The sequence below is a fragment of the Pongo abelii genome, chromosome 19 (assembly GCF_028885655.2).
Source record: "Pongo abelii isolate AG06213 chromosome 19, NHGRI_mPonAbe1-v2.0_pri, whole genome shotgun sequence".
Taxonomy (NCBI): Eukaryota; Metazoa; Chordata; class Mammalia; order Primates; family Hominidae; genus Pongo; species Pongo abelii.
This window is the reverse complement of record NC_072004.2, coordinates 10,792,759-10,811,533: the sequence shown is the minus strand read 5'-3', so window position 1 is coordinate 10,811,533 and position 18,775 is coordinate 10,792,759. Positions and strand designations below refer to the sequence as shown.

Sequence of the window (18,775 nt, the reverse complement as noted above, 5' to 3'; positions counted from 1 at the left end):
TTGAAACGTTACCAAGGTCTGAGCTCTTTCCACAGCTGAGATGCTGGTCCACTACTTTGTTTTTTTGAAGGAGCCTAACATTGTTCCCTTTTGCAAATATAATGCCCACAATGCTCCAAAAAGGGAATGCTGTGTTCCTTTCAGACCAAAAATGATCACAAGTAATCGGAATACAACTTCTACTGATGAGGCCCCTTCCACGGGGTGTGTTCACTGGTATTCTTGGTTCAACTCGGTTCAACTCATCCTTGTTGAATCCAAAGATGTACTTGGGCCCTGCCTCCGGAAAAGCCAAGGTGGACTGGCCCAGACACTAAAAAGAATGAAAGAGCATGTCACACGGATGATGGAGCTAAGAAAAAAGTCTTAACAACAGGAAGGCCTTCTCTCCATCCACCAACATCCATGTCATTCCCCTCCACCACCCCAACACTGGGAAAGGATGTCCTGAGTTGAGAGAATGGAAGAGAATCATGGTATGCATTATTCTGCTTGGGTCATCATAACAAACTACCATAGACTGGGCGATTTAAGCAACAGAAATTTATTTTCTCACAGCTCTGGAGGCTGGAAGTCCAAGATCAAGGTGCTGGTAGGATTGCTTTCTTCTAAGTTCTCCTTAGCTTGCAGTCAGCAATCTTATCGCTGTGTTCTCACATAGCTTTCCTCTGTGTAGGCATGCACCTAGTGCCTCTTCTTCGTCTAAGGACACCAATCCTACTGGATTAAGGCCCTTATCATCTTACTTAACCTTAATTACCTCTTTAACAAATACAATCACGTTGGGGGTTACGACAGCTTCAACATATGAATTTGGGGGTGGGGGCATACTTAACACATAACAAAGAGTAAGAAGAAAACACAGACATTGGTGTTTTCCCAATACAGGGGCCCTGCAACCCACTGCCTGACCTGAGGCCCATATTGATGAATAACTCAGTTGCATCTTGGAAAAAGTACAGCAAAGAAGAACAAATTTCTTACTCCAAGTGGAGTTCCAGAAAAGAAGCAGGGAAATGACCAGATCCTAATGAGAGGGAGCTGTTTATATCTCTAGAGACGTATCACCTCCGATGGCTGCGCAGCAATTCTTTGTGCCCTGAGGCAGTATGGAAGCAGTAGAAGGATTTCTGAGGACCAAGAATGGGTAGAAGTAGAGATGAAAGTCGCCAACCCTGGAAAGGCCATAAAGATGGGAACCGGTGGAGGCTCAGCAGTGACCTGTGTGGTAGCAGCAGCTATGGATGACTTGAAGATCAGACCTCCACCTCCATCTCCATCTGCAGCTCCCTCACTACCACTACCACTACACCATAACCACCATCACCACCACCACCACACCCACCTCTACCAATACCATCCACATTCATCACCATCATCAAAACCAAAGCTAACACATCCAACAACAACAGTGCTGTCATCAGCACACTCACCAACACTATAACCACCACCAGAATCACGACTCTCCTCATCATCACCGCCTTCATCACCACTGCAACCACTTCTACCTCTATCAGCTCTACCTTCACAACCACAGCCTGCATGGCCTCCAGTCTTTAACTTTACTGCCTCCAAGACCTCCACCACTATCCCCACCATCACCTCCACTTCCACCACCATCACCGCCTCCATCTCCACCATCACCTCCACTTCCACCACCACCATCACCATCTCCACCATCACCTTCATTTCCACCACCACCATCACCTCCACTTCCACCACCACCGCCTCCATCTCGACCATCACCTCCACTTTCACCACCACCACCACCATCTCCACCATCACCTCCATTTCCACCACCACCATCACCTCCACTTCCCCCACCACCACCTCCATCTCCACCATCACCTCCACTTCCACCACCACCACCATCTCCACCATCACCTCCACTTCCACCACCACCATCACCATCTCCACCATCACTTCCACTTCCACCACCACCATCATCTCCACTTCCACCACCACCATCACCATCTCCACCATCACCTCCACTTCCACCACCACCACCATCTCCACCATCACCTTCATTTCCACCACCACCATCTCCGTCTCCACCATCACCTCCACTTCCACCACCACCACCATCTCCACCATCAGCTTCATTTCCACCACCACCATCACCTCCACTTCCCCCACCACCATCTCCATCTCCACTATCACCTTCATTTCCACCACCACCATCACCTCCACTTCCACCACCACCACCTCCATCTCCACCATCACTTTCATTTCCACCACCACCGCCTCCATCTCCACCATCACCTTCATTTCCACCACCACCGCCTCCATCTCCACCATCACCTTCATTTCCACCGCCACCACCTCCATCTCCACCACCATCACCATCTCCACCATCACTTCCACTTCCACCACCACCACCTCCATCTCCACCATCACCTTCATTTCCACCACCACCATCACCTCCACTTCCACCACCACCACCTCCATCTCCACCATCACCTTCATTTCCACCACCACCATCACCATCTCCACCATCATCTTCATTTCCACCACCACCATCACCTCCACTTCCATCACCACCATCACCATCTCCACCATCACCTCCACTTCCACCACCACCATCACCATCTCCACCATCACTTCCACTTCCACCACCACCATCACCTCCACTTCCACCACCACCATCACCATCTCCATCATCACCTTCACTTCCACCACCACCACCATCTCCACCATCACCTTCATTTCCACCACCACCATCTCCGTCTCCACCATCACCTCCACTTCCACCACCACCACCATCTCCACCATCACCTTCATTTCCACCACCACCATCACCTCCACTTCCCCCACCACCATCTCCATCTCCACTATTACCTTCATTTCCACCACCACCATCACCTCCACTTCCACCACCACCGCCTCCATCTCCACCATCACTTTCATTTCCACCACCACCACCTCCATCTCCACCATCACCTTCATTTCCACCACCACCACCTCCATCTCCACCACCATCACCATCTCCACCATCACTTTCACTTCCACCACCACCACCTCCATCTCCACCATCACCTTCATTTCCACCACCACCATCACCTCCACTTCCACCACCACCGCCTCCATCTCCACCATCACCTTCATTTCCACCACCACCATCACCATCTCCACCATCATCTTCATTTCCACCACCACCATCACCTCCACTTCCACCACCATCACCATCTCCACCATCACCTTCACTTCCACACCACCTTCATCTCCATCATCACCTTCACTTCTACCACCACCACCTCCATCTCCACCATCACCTCCACTTCCACCATCACCGCCTCCATTCCCACCATCACCTTCATTTCCACCACCACCACCTCCATCTCCACCATCACCTCCACTTCCACCACCACCACCATCTCCACCATCACCTCCATTTCCACCACCACCTTCATCTCCATCATCACCTCTACTTCTACCACCATCACCACCACCTGTATCACCTCCATCACTTTTCTTTGGTTCCTATATGTCCTTCAAGCCTCATCCTAACCATCAACCTTCATTTGTTTCTTTTATTTTGTTGGGTTTTTTTTTTTTTTTTTTTGAGACACGGTTTCACTTTCATTGCTCAGGTTGGAGTGCAGTGGTGGGATCTCTGCTCACTGCAACCTTTGCCTCCTGGGTTCAAGTGATTCTCCTGCCTCAGCTTCCCGAGTAGCTAGGACTGCAGGTGCGTGCCACCGCACCCAGCTAATTTTTGGATTTTTTTGTAGAGATGGGATTTTGCCATGTTGGCCAGGCTGGTCTTGAACTCCTGAGCTCAATTGATCCACCCACCTCAACCTCCCAAAGTGCTGAGACTAACCGTTACCTTTTTGAGGAAGCCTCTCCCATCACCACCCTATGCCAATCGTCCTTTGTATTTTCTCTTTTTTAGACAAGGTCTTGCTCTGTCACTCAGACTGGGGTGCAGTGGTGCCATCTCCTCTCACTGCAGCCTCGACTTCCTGGGCACAGAGTATTCTCCCACCTCAGCCCCCCAAGTAGCTGGGACTACACATGCCCGCCACCATGCCTGGCTAATTTTGGGGGGGGTGTTTGTTTGTTTGTTTTTTGTAGAGAGAAGGTTTCCCTGTCTTATCAAGCCTCTCCTTTGTATTCTCAATTGCGCAGCACAGACATGGCTGTATTGAAGAGTTTCTGCTTCTGGATTGGAATTGTTGATTCAGTTGCCTGTTTTTTCACATAAATTGTATAGTTCTCTTTATTTCCAATGCCTAACCTAAAACAGTGTCTGGTATATAAGAGACCTATATAATCAATATTTGATGGTGAGATGCATACATGACTACATGAGTCTTTTAAATTATTTAAAAACTAGTAGGTCTTAATTATTTGACATTTTGAAATTGCAATGAATATTACTGTGAGATAGTATTTATCAGCAATGTGTAAGATTCGATTTTCTAATTTCCAGTCCACTGCGAATTACCAGGCCAGAGACACATCGTGAAGGAATAATTGAAGTCGACTTCAGATAGCAGCACTGCTCCACGATCACCACTAGGTGGCAGGCGCACCCCAAGAGGAGGCCACCTCCGCCCTAGGCCACAGCCCCGCCCTTGGGCGCCGCGTCCCACCCAACCCCAGCTCCTTCCTGGGACTGACGCCCCACCAGGAAGGGCAGGTGCCAGCAGATAACGATTGCCCTGGGAACTTCCCCGAAGAAAGATGCTCCTTCCTCCGCCACTCCCACTCCTACTTCTTGTAAACTCCACCAGTCTCTTCATTCTTCACTTCCCCAGCTCCCCGTCCCCACCTCCCCATACACAATTGCCCTAGCTTTAGCGCTCCCGGCTCCCCGCGCAGAGCCCAGAGGGCTGCTATCTCCCACATCACTGCTCAATTATATGCACCGAGAAAGAGAAGGGACAGACCTTCCTGGAGGCTCCCCCGAAGGACATCTTGAGAATTGTCTGGTGTGTGAGGCTGCAGCAGACAGGAGGAAGAGAGACAGGAACAAGGAAAAACTTCAGAAGAGGCAAGAAGAGAGAGAAAAGCAAAGCCGGAGGGAGTTGGAGGTTAAGGATAACGCCTTAGGCGCTGTGTATCCTCAAGACAGCTTACGGAGCCCAGCCAGAGTCAGGGAAGACACCTGTACCTGAGTCTCTCAAGAGAGCCAAGAGGACCAGACCAGCAGAGACTTAGGCTCACAGAATTCCGTCTCCTTGGTCATAAACCCTGATGGGAAGGGAAAGGAGGCAAAGACAAACGTAGTGGGAGGTGGAGCAGGTGGAAGATGGTGGTCCCTCCCTGGGCTGCCTAAGTTGAGTAATTGCTTTGCATAACTTTCCTGGGCCCTGTGTTTAAAAAAAAAAAAAAAAAAAAAAAAAAAGGCTTGCCCTCCTTGGAAGGAGCCTAGAGTCTTACGGGCAAAGGGGGCCTCCTCTCCTCCACCCCCACCCTGGGGCTGGAGCCCCTCCCTCCCAGCCTGCTTCCCCCCTTACTTCCCCTGGCTTTGCATCTTGCTCTGCTGTTGGGCACGGTTTGGAAGGGGGCTGGGACTCCCTCTGGGCACAGTTTCCAATAGTTTCCAAAAGTCGGTGGTGTTTTCTTTCAGCTTGCTGTGTGTTTGGTTAGGATAATGAGCTACCTAATGGTTATTAGACTATAATAAAAAGATACCAAAACAAACAAGGATGTCAACATAGGCACCTCTTTGTTAAGCTTGTCACCGACACCCAGTGCTGACAGCCCACTCCGGACTCCTTCCCATGGTTAGAACCTCTCTCCCCCTCTGCACTGGCATTGGCAAGAGATACCCAGGGTCCTGTGGAAACTCCTGCTCAGGGCAGTCGCCTCCTCTGAAGTTACCCTGAAGGTTCCTATTTCCTCATTCTTCCCCTGCCTTGGCGTGGGCGGGAGGGAGAGTGTAGCTGGGTTGCAAGTTCAGTTGCTCCCGAGATCTGCTATAAAGAAAGTGACGTTATTCCAAAGCTAGCTTAGGGGAAGAAGCACAGGCTTCCTACCTTAAGGGTACCGCTTCTCTTTTGGAAGAGAAATCAGGGATTTTTAGAAGGGGATTTTGCATGCGTGATGTGCAGGGGAGAAAACAAGCAGGTGGGGGTCTGCGTAACTTCCAGTGCCTTATCTATATGTGCCTTATCTACAGGGCTGCCTTACCAGAAGTGGTCAAGTTGGTGACATCGCAGGCCGAACTAGGTTGTAAAGTGGCCTTGTCTCGAGGTGCACTCCAGATGAGAGAGAGTTTTGTAGAGCAGGCATACTTTTGGTTGTAAATTGGCTTTTGTCTCTCAAGGCAAACTCCCGGTGGGAAGGGTTTCCACTCTGGAGCTTTTAAGTACGCACACAGTTAGTTAAGCTTACCCTATAGGCAGTGTCCGGTGAAGGGAAGGTAAAAGGTTATAACTGCATTTCTAAAGAGCTAAGTAGGAAGCGGGGCACAGGAGAAGAGGAGGAAAGAGAAAAAAAAGAGAAAATATAATTTTAAATATTAACTTATTATCTCTTAGAAAATGAGAGTACTGGCTGGGCACGGTGGCTCACGCCTGTAATCCCAGCATTTTGGAAGGCCTGAGGCGGGTGGATCACGAGGTCAGGAGATCGAGACCATCCTGGCCAACATGGTGAAACCTCGTCTCTGCTAAAACTACAAAAAATTAGCCGGGTGTGGTGGCAGGCACCTGTAGTCCCAGCTACTCGGGAGGCTGAGGCAGGAGAATTGCTTGACCCGGGAGGCGGAGGTTGCAGTGAGCCAAGATTGCGCCACTATACTCCAGCCTGGGAGGCAGAGGAAGACTCTGTCTCAAAAAAGAAAAGAAAACGGGAGCACTCGGTTAGAAGGGGATGATGGAAATGACCATGGCATTCGGAGTCTTTCGGCTCAGTAACCAGTTCCAGCATCACAAGGGAGAAGCAAACAGAAAATGTAGCCCCTGGCCAAACGGCATGTGGGCCAAAGCCCTGTATGCATTGCCAGGTACCTTAAGAATATTCATGTGACTGTTTATTCACCATTGACTGGGCACCCCTCCTGGGCCAAGGCATTGTACTAGGATCCAGGGCCACAGTGGAAATTGAGACACGGCCCTTGCAAAATGCAGGCAAGTGATAAATGGCACTGTGAGGAAGCAGGCAGCCAAATCTGGAATGAGGGAAGTTCTCTAAGACAGAAGTCCTGTGTCTTCAATGAATAAATGTTATGAACAGAGGAGGGAAAGGCTGTTAGAGGCCAAAAGAAGTGCTGGAGGTAGAGCTACTAAAAGTAATTGCTGGAACTTGTTGGGATCCTGCTTTGAAGAAACCTGACTCTAAAAGGGTGGTTTCGAGGCTGGGCACGGTGGCTCACAACTGCAATCCCAGCACTTCTGGAGGCCAAGGCGGGAGGATCACTTGAAGCCGGGAGTTCGAGACCAGCCTGGGCAACAAAGTGAGACTCTCTGTACAAAAAAATTTAAAAATTAGCCAGGCATGGTGGCGGGTGATTGTGATACTAGCTACTCGGGAGGCTGAGATGGAAGACTCTCTTGAGCCCAGGAGATCCAGGCTGCAGTGAGCCATGATTGCACCACTGCATTCCAGCTTGGGCAACAAAGCGAGACACTGTTTCAAAAGCAAAAAAAAAAAAAAAAAGAAAAAAGAAAAAAAAGTTGTTTTGAGACAATCAAGGGAATGTGAATGTGGAATGGGTATTCACTTTAAGAATTCTTCAACTTCGTGTATGGTTATGATGGCACTGTGGTTATTATTTCAAAAAAGAAGGAAGGAGGTCATCTGTTAGGGAAACACAACTCTCTATTTGCAAGGCTTTACTGAAGAAGAGACGTATAGAATTTACTTTAAAATACTAAATGAAATAAAGTATCTTGACCAATGTGGGGGTTAGGGGTGCCAACCTCAGTGCAGTCAAAATGTCATATGTAACTTTTGACTCCCCCAAACTTAATTATTAATATCCTGTTGTTGACCAGAGGCCTTACTGATAAGATGAAGAGTCAATTAACATATAAATGAAACAGTATCTACTCATATATATATATATATATATATATATATATTTTTTTTTTTTTTTGAGATGGAGTCTTGCTCTGTTGCCCAGGCTGGAGAGCAGTGGTGTGATCTCGGCTCACTGCAACCTCCACCTCCCGGGTTCACACCATTCTCCTGCCTCAGCCTTCCAAGTAGCTGGGACTACAGGTGCCCGCCAGCATGCCTAGCTAATTTTTTTTTTTTTTGTATTTTTAGTAGAGACGGGGTTTCACTGTGTGAGCCAGGATGGTCTCAATCTCCTGACTTTGTGATCCACCCACCTCGGCCTCCCAAGTGAGCCACGGCACCTAGCCAGTATCTACTCATATTTTATGCATTTATGACATATCTATCTTTTTTCTTAATTTTTTCAATATTTCTAGGCTAAAGAGTTTGTATGTAGGTTTCTTCAAGTTGTCACAAGTCTCAAAAAAGTCAATATATTTATGGAAGAAATATCCAGGCCAGGCATGGTGGCTCATTCCTTGTAATCTCAGCACTGTGGGAGGCCCAGGCAGGAGGATCACTTGAAGATGGAAGTTCAAGACCAGCCTGGGCAACATAGCAAGACACCATCTCTACAGAAAAATTAAAAGTTAGCCAGACATGGTGGCATGTGCCTGTGTTCCTAGTTACTCAGGAGGCTAAGGTGGGAGGATCACTTGAGCCCAGGAACTCGAGGCTGCAGTGAGCTGGGATAGCACCACTGCACTCCAGCCTGGAAGACAGCCAGACCCTATCTCAAAGAAGAAAAATTGCCAACATATAAGTGGACCCTCGAAGTTCAAACTTGTGTTGTTCTCAAGGGTCAACTATACATATACAAGGGAGACATGTGAAAAAGAATGAACATTGATAATTGTTGAAGCTGGATTGTGGAAGTTCATTAGGTAACGTGTGCACGTGTGTGTGTGTTTAAAATTTTTCATAATAAACACTTTTTATTTAAAAAAAAAAAAACTATTCCAAGGAGTTTAGGGGAAGCGAGTGGGGGACAGACAGACAGTCAACAAGAAGTATAATAGAGCAGAAGAGCGAAGGCCCAGAGGCTGTGCAGGGCCAAGGCCAGACTGACTGGGTCAGCTAAATGAAGATGGGCTAGGCGTGGTGGCTCACGCCTGTAATTCCAGCACTTTGGGAGGCTGAGGCGGGCAGATTGCTTGAGCTCAGGAGTTCAAGACCAGCCTGGACAACATGGTGAAACCCCATCTCTACAAAAAAAAATACAAACAAAAAAATTAGCCAGGCATGGTGGTGCACATCTATAATCTCAGCTACTGGGAGGCTGAGGAGGGAGAATCACTTGCGCCTAGGAGTCAAGACTGCAGTGAGCCGAGATCACGCCCATGCACTCCAGCCTGGGAAACAGGAGTGAGACCTTGTCTCAAAAATAAATACATACATACATACGTACATAAAGATTGACAGAAAGAACATTCCAGAAGGAGACAGCCCACGTGCACCGGGATGGATGTTCCAAATGACATGCCACTGCCCAAAAGTGTTTACTAAGGAAACCAATTCATCTGGTTTGCTTGGAACTTTCATGGTTTTAGCACTGAAAGTCCCACATTTCAGGAAATCCATCAGTACCCAGTGAGCCTGGATGGCTGGTCACCCTACCTTACCACTGTCTTGTGCAACACTGGACTGGCCAGGTGAGGGGGCACAGCGCTGAGCAGGAGCAGCTACAGGGTGGGGAGTTAGGGCACTGTGGATAAGAGGCTAAGAGCCATCCCCAGGCAGTGACCATCCCTGCTCCCATCCCCTTCCACACCACAGCTGCAGTAGCGGCGTCTTCATCCTGGGACACCGGAGTCAGCTGCCCAGGGACCATGATGGCTCCTCACGCCTCCTCATCTGTCCTGCTAGGAAGAGGATGTGCAGACAGAACAGCTTCTACCCTGGACATGTTCTCCTCTGATGCTTGCTGCCCCTCCAATTTACATTTATATTTAAATATGTACTTATACACATGTGTATTATATGCATATATATTATGTATATATTCTTTAAGCACTTGCTATGAGCATTTTCTCATTTACTCTTCATAAAAACTCTGTGATGTAGCAATGATCCCACTCAATGAATACATGAGGAAATTAAGGCCCAGAGAAGTAATTCATCCAAGGCCAAATACAGAGATAGCAATATACCTCACATGGCTACCTCATAGAGTTGTATGGGGAATAAGTGAATTGTTGTATATATAAAGTGCTTAGAAGAGTGCCTGACATGGAGGGAGTGATAAATAAGGGTTTAACTTAGGATGGTATTACTCTGCCACACTGCCATGCCCTGCAGAGGGTGGGGGAATAGCCTGAACTTTGTAAAAATAAATAAATAAATCATTTGATTATTTGCATTGCAAAATAATTCACTCTAGGGTTCCTTTGCAAGCCAAGCCACTTGGTTTTACAAACTGATTTGAGTATAAAGTCAGAGGCACCTAAGGCAAAGCAACTCACATCCTCAAAAACCTTCAAAGTCAAGTTCCCCTGGACACTCAAGGCAGGCCTCTCCCTGCCCATTGCCCTGAGCAGAGATCCTTATCTTCGCAGAGGACAGAGGGCGTACTCAGCCTGATCCCTCACAGCCGCTCAGGGGACAGGCTCATCCTCCTAGCTCTCTGCTTCTCTAGGCACGGATCACACAGCAACCTCTGCAGAGCCTTCTAGGCTCAGAATCTCCTGCTCATTGCACAGGTGAGGAACTCAAGCTGCCAAATGTGGGAGAGTCTCATACCTGCCTTGACAGCAGCTTCCTTGGATGACTCCTAGGAAAGCCCTCCCGGCAGATCACAGAGGAATCCCCTCAGTGTACTGTTCCCAGTAGCAAGGATGCCCACCCACCAGTTATCCTGAGGAGCAACAGCTGCCCACATTCTCAGGTTAGTGTGGGCCAGGGCAGGAGCCAGCGTGCCTTCCAGAATCGTAGGCAATTTTGCCGACCTCAGTGTATCCATCAGCATCTTGAGAACTGGCCACTTAACAGCTCACATCCAGCTTCCCCAAGCACAGTCTGGTAAAGGTTTATAGAGGAGAAAACCTTTTCACCCTCCTTGCAGATTTTCATCATTCTCTTCTCATCACTGTGGCAGCAGGCATCCCATAAAAAACAACAGGGCATCATGAGGAATGATTGGAGGAGCGATGGGGAACAAGCTTTTTTGCCTGTTTGAGATGTCGGGCCTGGGATGAGGGTAAGTCCTGTTGTGGGCTCCTGGCATTTTGTAACATAGGGTGCCCACCCATGCATTGGAAAGTTCCAAGAAGTGTCCCTGCCATCTTGCAAGCAAGGATGTTTTCTAAGTCTGCATATGTCCCCTCCAACATCCAGAACGCAGAGAGTTCCCAGATCGAATTATTAAGGCCTGCACTGAACAGAGCCAGTGTAGCCTGAGCCAGCCAGAGGGTCTGATCCACTCTTCGGCAACCCACCCCCACCACCATGGCCACCACACACCTCCACCAACCCAGAAACTCCAGGTCCTCTGATTTCTGAGCCTGGGTCGGGAGAAGCTGCCCTGCCCAGGCACCAACGGAACGCATGCCTCCATGAAACTTGAAGACAGACTGCAGAGAAGCATCATGAATTTTTCACAAGATTCATCTAATCGTGGCTGAGCAGAGCTGAGAAAGCCACATTCCGAGGACCCGTGCCAGCAGCTCGCAAAGAGTTAACCCATTAGGCCATCGCCTGGTGAGCTCATCCATCCCTGCTGGAGCCTGCTCAGTTGCTGGGATTCACAACACACTGACTTCTGGACATGGTCAGGGTGGCTTTCTCCGGCTGGCATGGACTTGAGCAGAAACTCATTGCCAGCTTCCTCCTTGCATGAGCACCGAGTGATTCCCAGGTCCCCCATCCTCCTCTGGGACATCGAGGACAGTAAGTAAGGAGGGAATGTTTCCCTCTGCCCTTCCTTCCATCTCGCTGGAGGAAGGAGCTGGTTTTAACTTTGCTTTGGAGCATGTTGTCTTTAAACTGGGGTTGGAAGGCAAGCATGAACAACAAGCGGAGAAGAGGGGGCTATGCCCTGGGAGGGGGTGAAGTCAGCCTGGAGGCACTGCCTGCTGAGGGTCTTGGCAGACAGTGGTGGCCAGAGGAAGGGGGGCCGCCCCTTGCTGTGTACCTGGAAGAAGGGAATTTGTAGGCAGAGGGCTGCTTCAGTCCTGCGTGTATAGCATCCAGCCTTCACTCTTAGCAGCCATTGTGGGAAGGGCTGGGCAGGGACCATCCTCCCAAATCTAGGTGGAAGAAGAAGCAAAAAAGCCAGACAGTAAGTGCAAGGCCACCCCCAGAGCCCAGAGTACATGGGTGGAATCTCGGACCCCAGCCGTCCTCCTGAGCACCCCGTATCAGACCTCAGCGGCTGCCAATGTCTTCCTCCTGCAGCTGTGGCAGGTGTCTGGGGCAGCTGCCAGAAAAACAAGGTGGAGTGCGCTGGCTGCCTCGGGGTTTTATCTCAGACAGGGGGAACAAGGCAGGCACATGCAAACACAGACAAAGACTTGACTCAGTCAGGCAACTGTGTGCCGTGAGGACCCTGCATCTGGGTAAAGCCAGACGTGATCACACACACGATCGCCCGAGCTATTTTTCTACCCGGTCACTGGCCAGGGTCTGGGCACCAGCTGGGTGGCCTGACGAGGGAGGTGAGTGGCACCCTCTAGGTTGACTGTGACCTTTGGGAAACTTCCCTTCCTAGAAGCGCTATGAGCAGGTGACAGATGTGTGGCCATTACTCAGAAACCCTCTAGCTTCTATTAGCCCAGACACTTGGCCCCCACTCACCTTATCAGAGGGGTGGACAGTCACCAACTGAATGTCCTGGTGAGGGGAAGAAAACACCACCAGAGAAGATAAGGGACCTGGGGACGACCATTGGCAAGCTGGAGCTGGGTGGGGCATTAACGGGGACTCCGTGAGGGAAACAGGAGGACCCTCCACTTCTTACCACTCTGGGTCTTCCACAGGAATAGTACATGGTGTTATTCCCACCACTTCCATCCTGCCTTCCCCACTTCTCCCCCAGACTCTCCTCGCTGGGCCCAGCCTCCCAGCAGTGAGGTAATATGTGCCTCTCTCCTCTGCTTTCAGCTCTTGCAACTTCCAGAATAGCCCAGGTGCTATCGGAGCTCTCTAGATGGAGGGGCCTGAGGGGCAGAAGCTCAGGAAGGGCCAGATAACTCCAGGCCCAAGCACAGCAGCACAGCAGGATCTCTTACAATGTTAGGGGTGCCAGATGTATTGCCAGATGCCCAATTCAATTTGAATTTGTCAAACAACAAATAAATTTTTTTGCATGCGTTTGTCCCATGCAATACTGGAACATTCTTACATGAAAAAAACTATCCGTTGTTGATCTGAGGCTGAAATGTAACTGGACACCTTGTAGTTTTATTCTCTAAATCTGACAACCCTATTAATACCAACCGTATTTCAGCACGTTCAAAGGAGGACAGCACCACGGAAAGGCTGGGGAGTGAGTTCAGAGGTGGAGATGTACAGGTACGGAGTGGTGGAACGCAAGGAAGAAAGGCGGTGAAGAAAACAAGAAGAAAAAAAAGGCAGGGCTCTCTCCTTGAGAAAGCATAAATAAAAGAGCAGGATTGGCTGGGCGCAGTAGCTCGCGCCTGTAATCCTAGCACTTTGGGAAGCTGAGGGAGGTGGATCACCTGAGGTCAGGAGTTCGAGGCCAGCCTGGCCAACATGGCAAAACCCTGTCTCTACTAAAAATTCAAAAATTAGCCAGGCGTGGTGGCAGGCACCTGTAATCCCAGCTACTCAGGAGGCTGAGGCAGGAGAATAGCTTGAACCTGGGAGGTAGAGGTTGCAGTGAGTTAAGATCACACCACTTCACTCTAAACTGGGCAAAAGAGCGAAACTCCATCTCAAAAAAAAAAAAAAAAGCAGGATTTGGAGGCTGGCAGCTCTGAGCCTGTGTTCCTAGCTGCAAAATGGGAATGATAACAGTATTACCCTCCTAGAGCGGAGGATTAAAAGAGACTCCCCAGGCGAAGAAAGTGGCACATGCCAGGCATTTTATGCTGGATTTATGGCATAGTGACAATGGTGACTTTGAGGCCACTGTGCCACAGGCCCCTTGCTGGCCTCTTGCTGCTTGCTGGCCCCAGCTCGGGGACCCCGGCATCCTTGGCAGCTCTAACCAACAGTCCTAGGCCTATCTCCTCAGCCAAGGCTGCAGTTCTGTTCACTATGTCCCACCTCGGGCGTCCTCCCCACTTGCTTTTCCCATAATTTGAAAATAAACGTTAAAACCGCCCCCAAAGAGGGGCGGAATAGACTTGAACACAGAGTCTGGAGCCAGGCAGGCTGCAAAACTCACATTCCAATCCAGATGCTCTCCTCACCTGTGAGTCATCTTGGGCAAATCACTTATACCTCTCTGATCCTCAGTTTCCTCACCTTCAAAGTGGGGCAAGAATATAGCTTCCCCAGAGGAGTGACTGGGTGGGAGGATGAAATGAGGCAATGTAGACAAAGCATTTAGCATGGCTCCCACCACACACTAAGCATTTGATAAATGGTAGTTATTATTATTGTATAAAAAGCACCTGCCCTCCCCAGCCACATGGCTTCTTTGGCCTTGGAGAAGCAGCTGAGGTACATTGGAGATTTTTGTAGGAACTTCGGCCAGCAGAAGGAAGCCTGCCTTGGCGAGGTGAGCGGTCACTTAGGCCAAAGAAGGGAGGCAGGGAGGAGTTGGTCAGTGTGTCCTGCCTTTGCCCCTTCTCAGCTGCCTCCATGCCGCCTTGTGAGCTGCTTCCGTCCTGACACCTGGCTGTAATATCAAAGGGAAATTTTTACAACCACTGAATGGGAAGGAACAGGACCAGTGACTTGGTAAAGCAGTACTAGTCAAGTTCTAACCTTCTGTAGTTAAAAAAAAAAAAAAAAAAAAAAGGCTGGGCGCGGTGGCTCACGTCTGTAATCCCAGCACTTTGGGAGGCCAAGGCGGGCGGATCATGAGGTCAGGAGATTGAGACAATCCTGGCTAACACGGTGAAACCCCGTCTCTACTAAAAATAGAAAAAATTAGCCAGGCACGGTGGCGGGCGCCTGTAGTCCCAGCTACTTGGGAGGCTGAGGCAGGAGAATGGCGTGAACCCGGGAGGCAGAGGTTGCAGTGAGCCGAGATCTCGCCATTGCTCTCCAGCCTGGGCAACAGAGCAAAACTCTGTCTCAGAAAAAAAAAAGAAAAAGAAATGCACAGATCTAACAGCACCATATTGACGAATGGGTCCCTCATGCAACCCCCACCAATGTCACCGCATTGAACATGTCCATCAACCCTGGGAAATTTCCTCGTGTATCTTCCAGTTGGTTCCTCCTCAAGCCCCAGAACCATTTTCTGAGCTTTGCCACCTTAATTAGTTCTTAGCTGGCTTCAGAATGCCAGGTAGATGGAAATATGCCATATAGGAACTCTTTTATATCCGATCTCTTCCACCCAGCACGTCTGCTCATCCATGCTGTTGTGCACTTCAGAAGTTAGCTCCTTTCTACTGCTTAGTAACATTCCATTGTGTGATTATACAACCATTTATCCTTTCTTCTGTTGAGGGACATTTGGGTTGTTTTCTTTTTCTTTTTCTTTTTCTTTTTTTTTGCTATTATGAATAAAGCTTTTATGACTATTCTTAAACAAGTCTTTTTGCAGATGTGCCTTTTCATTTCTCTGGGACAAATAAACATTTGGAAGTGGAACTGCTGGGTCAAAGGGTAGATGTATATTTAACTTTGTAAAAAACAACCAATTTCACATTCCCACCAGCTCGGGTTGTTCCACGTTCACACCAACCTGCGGTATTGTGAGATTTTCACATTTTATCCATTGTAGTGCATGTGTGGTGATGTCTCGTTGTGGCTTTAATTTGTATTTTCCTGTTAAACATCAATGTCAAGCACTTTTTCCTGGGTTCCTTGTTCACTTGTTATCTTGTAATGAGTCTATTTAAACATTTGGCCAATTTTAACTGGGCTCTTTGTCTATTAATCATATGTAGCATTGACAGATACTTTTTTTTTTTTTTTTGAGATGGAGTCTCGCCCCATTGCCCAGGCTGGAGTGCAGTGGCGTGATCTTGGCTCACTGCAACTTCCATCTGCCAGTTTCAAGTGATTCTCGTGCCTCAGCCTCCCGAGTAGCTGGGATTATAGGTGTACACCACCACGTCCAGCTAATTTTTTCTATTTTTAGCAGAGACAGAGTTTCACCATGTTGGCCAGGCTGGTCTCGAACTCCTGACCTCAAGTGATCTGCTGCCTCGGCCTTTCAAAGTGCTAGGATTAGATTACAGGTATGAACCACTGTGTTCAGTCCAGATACATATTTTGTAAATATTTTGTCACAGTTCAGAGTTTGCCTATTCATTTCCTTCATGGTGTCATCTAATGAGCAGGCATTTTAAATTTTGATGATATCTGTTTTACTGATTTTTTTTTCTGTCTCTATCTTGTCTATGAAATCTATGCCTGTCCCCAGGTCACAAAGATTTTTCTCCTGTGGTTTCCCCAAAAATCTTTATAGTTTTACCTTTTACATTTAGGTTAGACCCAGGATCCAGCTCTAGTTTTTGTTGATGACGTGAAGTGGGATCAAGTTTCATACTTTTTTCCATGTGAATATCCAGTTGTTCCAGCACCATTTGTTGAAATGACTTTCCTTTCCACGTTGAATTGCTTTGATGCATTTGTTGAAAATCAATTGTCCTCTGTGTTTTTTCTACCCTCTTCCCTTCCCTTTTCTTGCCTGGCATCCCTGTCCCTACCACATATCCATGTAAGAGGTGAATAAGTTCTTTCTTTAAACCAGGAAATGGGCCCCGAGTTGTACAGTCAGGGATCATCACTCCAGGGTTCTGGGCATGTCAGGTGGATTCCCAGACCCCCTCTCATCCTCTTAGCACTAAGGGTCTATGCGGTTGATTTGATCTTAAAGGTCAGCAACTACCTAGGAAAAACCAGTGCTGTTTGGGGGATGGAAGGTCACAGAGCTCTAGGGATAAATCTGCTTATGGAAAAGGGAAAGGAATCATGGTTCACACGGAGGCTGAGACGTATCCAAGTCCATGTTCAAACTTCCCTAATTATCCCCAATGCCTTGTACAATTGGCTTGTTCTAATCAGAATCCACAGAAAGGAACATATTGCATTTAGTTATATCTTTTAATTCTCTTTGTTTAAGCATTTTATTGACATAGATTGTACACACACAAAAACGGTCACACATTAAGTGTACTGTGCCACTAGTACACACCCTTGTAGCCAGCTGCCAGGTCAGGAATCAGAACATAGCCAGGCACAGTGGCTCACGCCTGTAATCCCAGCACTTTGGGAGGCTGAGGTGGGCAGATCACGTGAGGTTGGGAGTTCGAGACCAGCCTAACCAACATAAAGAAACCCCATCTCTACTAAAAAATACAAGATTAGCTGGGTATGGTGGCACATGCCTATAATCCCAGCTACTCGGGAGGCTGAGGCAGGAGAATCACTTGAACCCAGGAGGCGGAGGTTGCAGTGAGCCGAGGAGCAGAGATTGTGCCATTGCACTCCAGCCTGGGCAACAAGAGCGAAACTCCGACTCAAAAAAAAAAAAAAAAAAAAGAATCAGAACGTTGCCAGCACCTCAGAAGTCCCCATTCCAGTCACTACCCCCACCAAAGGCAGCCACTATCCTAACTTTTCATAGCATAGACTGTTTTACATGTATTTGAATTTTAGAGAAATGAGATCACATCGCATGCATTCTTTTTCGATCTGGCTTCTCGTTGCTGTATAGTCCCAGACCGGCACTGTTTCTTGGTGCCAGCCTGCAGGCTGCTCAGCCTGGTTGTGTACTATAATTAAGTCCCCACCCACTAACTCAGCCTTCTGAAGCTCCAAACTGGCCTCCAGGTAAGAAGGACCCATCCGCCCTTCTCCAGTTGCCGCCCTGCAGGGGAACTGACATTCAAATCTGAGGTGAGTCCAGGAGGCCCTGCAACTCCAGCCTTCTCCCGTTCCTCCATAGGCCCATCCTCTCTGGGGCCTCAGTCCTTGCCCAGTCTGGGGCATCAGGACCTTAAAGGAAACTGAGTATACTTATTTTTTAGGGCTGGCATGACAAATTGCCACAGACTTGGTGACTTGAAACAACAGAAATTGAATATCTCACATTCTTAGAGGCCAGAAGTCTAAAATTAAGATGTTGGTGGGGTTGGGTCTTTCCAGAGGCTCAGAGGGAGAGTCCACTCCATGCCTCTCTCCCAGCCTCGAGAAACCCTTGGTGTGCCTTGGTTTGTATAAACATTCCTTCCATCTCTCCTCTACACATAGCCTTCCCCTCTGTGCGTCAAATTCCCCTCTCCCTTCTCTTAGAAGGAGGATGCCAATCATTGGATTTAGAACCCACTCTAACTCAGGATGTTTTAATCTCAAGATCCTTATCTTAATTGTATCTGCAATGACCCTTATTCCAAATAAGGTCACATTCTGAGGTTCTGGGTAGACATATCTTTTTGGGGGCCACAATTCAACTCCCTACAGTGAGTGAAGGATCTCCTGAATCACACAAACCAAACTACTAGTAACTTAATTGAAGCGGAAAAGGGTGGTTCTCACTGGACCAGCTCCCTGAGTGTTACCTGGTCCCCCACAGAGCTGCAGCATCTGGGTCAAGTCCTCTGAGCAGCTGCCCAAGTGCCAGGCTGTGAGCCAGGTGCCATGGGGGTAGAAGATGAGGAAGCCCAGCCTCTATCCT

The 18,775-nt window shown here is 48.5% G+C and overlaps 1 protein-coding gene across 1 annotated transcript in view; it reads left to right on the top strand.

The window, feature by feature from the left end:
* LOC134760550 (basic proline-rich protein-like) overlaps window positions 1–4,729 on the top strand; it is a 42,342-nt gene extending 37,613 nt beyond the window's left edge. Inside the window, exons 2-5 of the mRNA XM_063718570.1 lie at window positions 1,058–1,228; window positions 1,455–3,178; window positions 3,244–3,451; window positions 4,526–4,729. Of these exons, the coding sequence (XP_063574640.1) occupies window positions 1,058–1,228; window positions 1,455–3,178; window positions 3,244–3,451; window positions 4,526–4,729 (2,307 nt within the window). The remainder of the gene's footprint in view (window positions 1–1,057; window positions 1,229–1,454; window positions 3,179–3,243; window positions 3,452–4,525) is intronic.
* Window positions 4,730–18,775: the final 14,046 nt, after the last annotated feature.